Consider the following 4,183-nt stretch of genomic DNA (forward strand, 5'->3'; position numbering starts at 1 on the left):
TAATTGTGGGTTTGTTTACTTTTCTTCACAGACTTATCAGTTTTCCTTCATGTAATTTGCAGCTCTGTTATTAGGCATGAAACCATTTAGAATTCTATGTCCTTTGAATGAATTGAGTCCTTTATCATTTATTAAATGGACCTCTTTATCCTTGATAATATCCTTTGCTCTAAAATCTACACTAATATTTGTGATTAATGCTCACATAGTATATCTTTTCCCACCCTTTAGCTTTGGCCTATTTGTGTTTTTATATTTAAAGTAGGTTTCTTCTAAGCAGCATATATTTGGGTCTTGCTCTTTTTTAAAATCCAATTTTTTAATTGGAGTACTTTGATCATTAATAATTAATGTGATTATAGGTATAGCTGAGGGCAAATCTACCATTATTTGTTTTCTATTTTTCCATACGTTCTTTGTTCCCCTTTATTGCTTTTTCTGACTTCTTTTGGATTAAGTATTTTTTTATTATTTCATTTTATCTCTTTTACTGGCTTAGTTATAATTCTTTGTTGTGTGTGAGCATGTATGTGTGTGTGTGTGTCTGTGTGTGTAGGGTTGCTTTAGGTTCAAAGTATACATGTTTAACTTATCACAATTTGCCTAAATGATATACCACTGCATGTATAATATAAGAACTTCACAACAGAGAGAGGCTGGATTCCACGTGTCTGTGGACCCGGCTAGGGTTGGGATGTTGCAGGCGGCGGGATGTCCTGGTCCGGCCTTCTCTGTGGCCTCAGCACATTCCTAAATCATGGCCTAGCCCTGGCCTCCTTGCCTTGGGCCACGCGTCCCACAGCCACCCTGAACCAGATGCACCGCCGGGGACCTCTGAAGTATCCGCTTGCGAAAGTGGGCCCCTCGGCTGGCCGGCAGCAGCTGAAGGGCGTGGTCCTGAGTACGTTCATCTGCAAGCCTAAGAAGCCCAACTCGGCCAACCGCAAATGCAGCCACGTGCAGCTCAGCACTGGTCGGGAGGCTGTCTGCTTCATTCCCAGAGAGGTCCACAGCCTACAGGAGCAACACGTCATGCTCGTGCAGGGCAGCTGCAGGCAGGACCTGCCAGGCGTCAAGTTCACCGATGTGCGCAGCAAGTACGACTGTGGCCATGTGCAGAAGTGGTGACCCCCTCCCCACCTCCCCCCGGATACAGCGGGTGGGTGTTCACGGCAGAAAAACAACCTTCCCCACGGGGCTCCTGCAGTGTCCTTGGGAAGCTACTCCAGCTCTAGAAGTAGCTGGCCCTGGTTCAAAGCCTGGCCACCTCTTCCATCAGGGCCACCATTAACCCATAGTGGCCCTGGGTGTGAATCAGAAAAAAGGCGCCCCTCTCCCAACACCCTTGATTTCCATGCTGATGCCAGGGACCTCTTCTGCTGTACTGCCATCAACTGGGAAGGGGTTGCAATATACACAGAGACATCGCCCCGTCCCCACCCGACCCAGGTTGTTACCAGAACCCCCTTGTGTGGTATTCACCCTCTGTGTGGTCTTGGCCACTGACATCCCTTCTGACCTCAGTTTCCTCCTGCAGAAAAAAATAGCTCCACTCGCAGTATCCCCTTTATTGGATTTGGTGAAGATTAAACTGGATGCTTTATGTGCATAACAACAACAAAAAAAATAAACTTCACAGTAGTATACTTCCATATCTCCCTTACCTGGCCTTTGTGACACTGTTATCATATATTTCACTTCTACATATGTTACAGACCATATACTGCTATTATTTTTTCTTTAAACAGTCTGTTAGCTTTTAAACACATTTAAATAATAATAAAGTCTTTCCACTTATGTAATTACTATTTCTGTTGCTTCTCATTCCTTTGCATGGATCCATACTTTCATCTGGTGTCATTTTCCTTCTGCTTAAAAGACTTTAATATTTCTCAGAGCAAAAAGTTTACTAGCGATGAATTCTTCCAGCTTTTGTATTTCAGAAAAGTTGTAATTTTACCTTTGTTTTGAAAGGTATTTTTCCTGGGTGAAGAATTCTAAGTTGACAGATTTTTAAAAAACTTAAAACTCTGCTCTAGGGCTTCTCTGGTGGCGCAGTGGTTGAGGGTCTGCCTGCCGATGCAGGGGACATGCCCCGGTCCGGGAAGATCCCGTATGACGCGGAGCGGCTGGGCCCGTGAGCCATGGCCGCTGAGCCTGCGCGTCCAAAGCCTGTGCTCCGCAACGGGAGAGGCCACAACAGTGAGAGGCCTGCGTACCGCAAAAAACAAACAAACAAACAAAACCCCTCTGCTCTATAGTCTGTGGTGTCTTCTTAGTTCTTACCACACCAAATCTAATTTCCTGTGCTTACAATTTAAGGCTCATCCTATAAATTGACTGATTTTCCCTCTACTCCTTAAAAGTAATCCTCAAACCAGGCATGCTATTCTCCTTCCTAGTCCTATATTTATTCTTCTTCCTTTCTCTGTAACTTTACCTCCATTTTTGTCTCCTTCATCCTTCAAGTTCTCTCAAAAGTTTAAAGCCTTGCCTTCTCTAAGAGGCCTTTCCTTCCAAGTTATTTACATTTTTCTTCATCACCATCTGCTTTTACAGCTCTTGGACTATCAGAATTTTCATCATTAATTATATACAGCATTTTTTGCGTTTTTCCTGATCTTATCTTGCCTGTTTGATGAAAGCTCTTTAAGAAAACTGAGTAATTTATACTGTTTATGCCCTCTACACCATCCTCTTTCTGTACCTCCTGCCGCAATCAGTTTAGTAGCTGCTTTTAAAAGATTTGATTAACAAGGGACTTGATAATTCACTGAACTAGGTAGGTATTATCTTTGGGAATCTGAAAGTAATTTATTAACAGGGTCAGAAGTCATACCAGAAAGGCCAAGTTCGCCAACTCAGACCACAGCAAAAGATTTGCGTTCCAAATACAAACATCAAGCTTTAGGAAAAATATACTGCTATTCAAAAACTGGTATCGTTTTGGTTTTCATGATTTTCATAATGGTCAAGGTGATCAAGTGACTAGACTCATTTTCCAGCAGGGATTGTGGCACTCATTTGGCCCAAACATTTTTTACATGAAGATGAGGACAGATTAATAGTTGTTCTTATACAACATGGGTTATGTTAGACTCCCTTAGTTAGGATTCCTACCAAGTTAGTTTCACAGAGAGGAAGATCTAGAGACCTGAATTACTGACACTTTTATTCTCAACTTCCAGGTTTAAAAATAGTATTTCTTTCTAGCCATGAATGCTCCACATTAATTTTATGTGCACTCATGCCCAGGCTTGTCAGATACTAAATGTATATGTCTCCAATTGAATAAATAAGAATGTACTTATAATAAATTGACCATTTAGTGTTTTCTGGGTTTCATCTTAGTTTCTTAGCTGTAATGCCCATGAACTCAACACTATTACTGCCCTTAGATTTTAGAGAACATTTATAAATCTATCTTTGCATCTATCTATCTAAATATCTATCATCTATCTAAATATCAATCTATCATCTATTTACCTCTCTCCCTATCTATAAATATCTGTATATAAATCAGTGAGTCATTCATTCATACTTTTATTTTTCTGAGTTAACTAAATCACATTGTTTAATATTTCTTACCCAACCCCCAAATTTGATATCACATAACTCAAATCCTTTTTCTCTTACACCTCAGTTTATAAATTCGATTTAACCCAATATTTCCATTCATTTTCAATTTTATTCAATTTTCAATAAATGTCCCAAATGTTTTCTGTGCCACTCTGTTGGAAAGATCCTTAACTACTTTTAGCTTCCCGAGATGTCACCAGAGTAAATGCACCTGAGACCATATTCATGTTTGTTTTTGGGGGGAAGATAGGGCTGGAGTAGCTATAATGCTTTGCCAGAAAACCTGTGTTAAGGCAGGTGCAAGAGGACTAATGTGTCAAGAACAATGACGAGTACAGAGATATTATGCTACCTGCAAATTAAAAAATTAGTCTGTCACAGTTTCATGGATGCTAGTAGAACACTCAAGACTCCTGGGTCTAAGACAAAAGATTTTATTATTCGTAGCAGTATCAGTAGCCAAAGAATCAAAATTATTTTGTGCCAGTTCTTTGAGCCCCAATTTCCACAAGATAACATGAAAAGGTGACATCGGCATACATAGTGGGCTGCACTTGAGAAAACTTGAGCTTAGAGAAAGCTTCTATAATGGTTAATAAGCATG

At 40.5% G+C, this 4,183-nt stretch overlaps 1 protein-coding gene across 1 annotated transcript; it reads left to right on the forward strand.

The window, feature by feature from the left end:
- Positions 1-705: 705 nt before the first annotated feature.
- LOC309961788 (small ribosomal subunit protein uS12m-like) lies at positions 706-1,128 on the forward strand (the record flags this gene model as incomplete). Its single annotated transcript, XM_082839279.1, has 1 exon — positions 706-1,128. Exon 1 carries the CDS (start codon positions 712-714, stop codon positions 1,126-1,128), a length of 417 nt encoding a protein of 138 aa, XP_082695405.1. The 5' UTR covers positions 706-711.
- Between the last annotated feature and the right edge of the window lie 3,055 nt (positions 1,129-4,183).

The sequence above is a fragment of the Leucopleurus acutus genome (genome assembly GCF_964270905.1).
Source record: "Leucopleurus acutus genome assembly, chromosome: 5".
Lineage (NCBI taxonomy): Eukaryota > Metazoa > Chordata > Mammalia > Artiodactyla > Delphinidae > Leucopleurus > Leucopleurus acutus.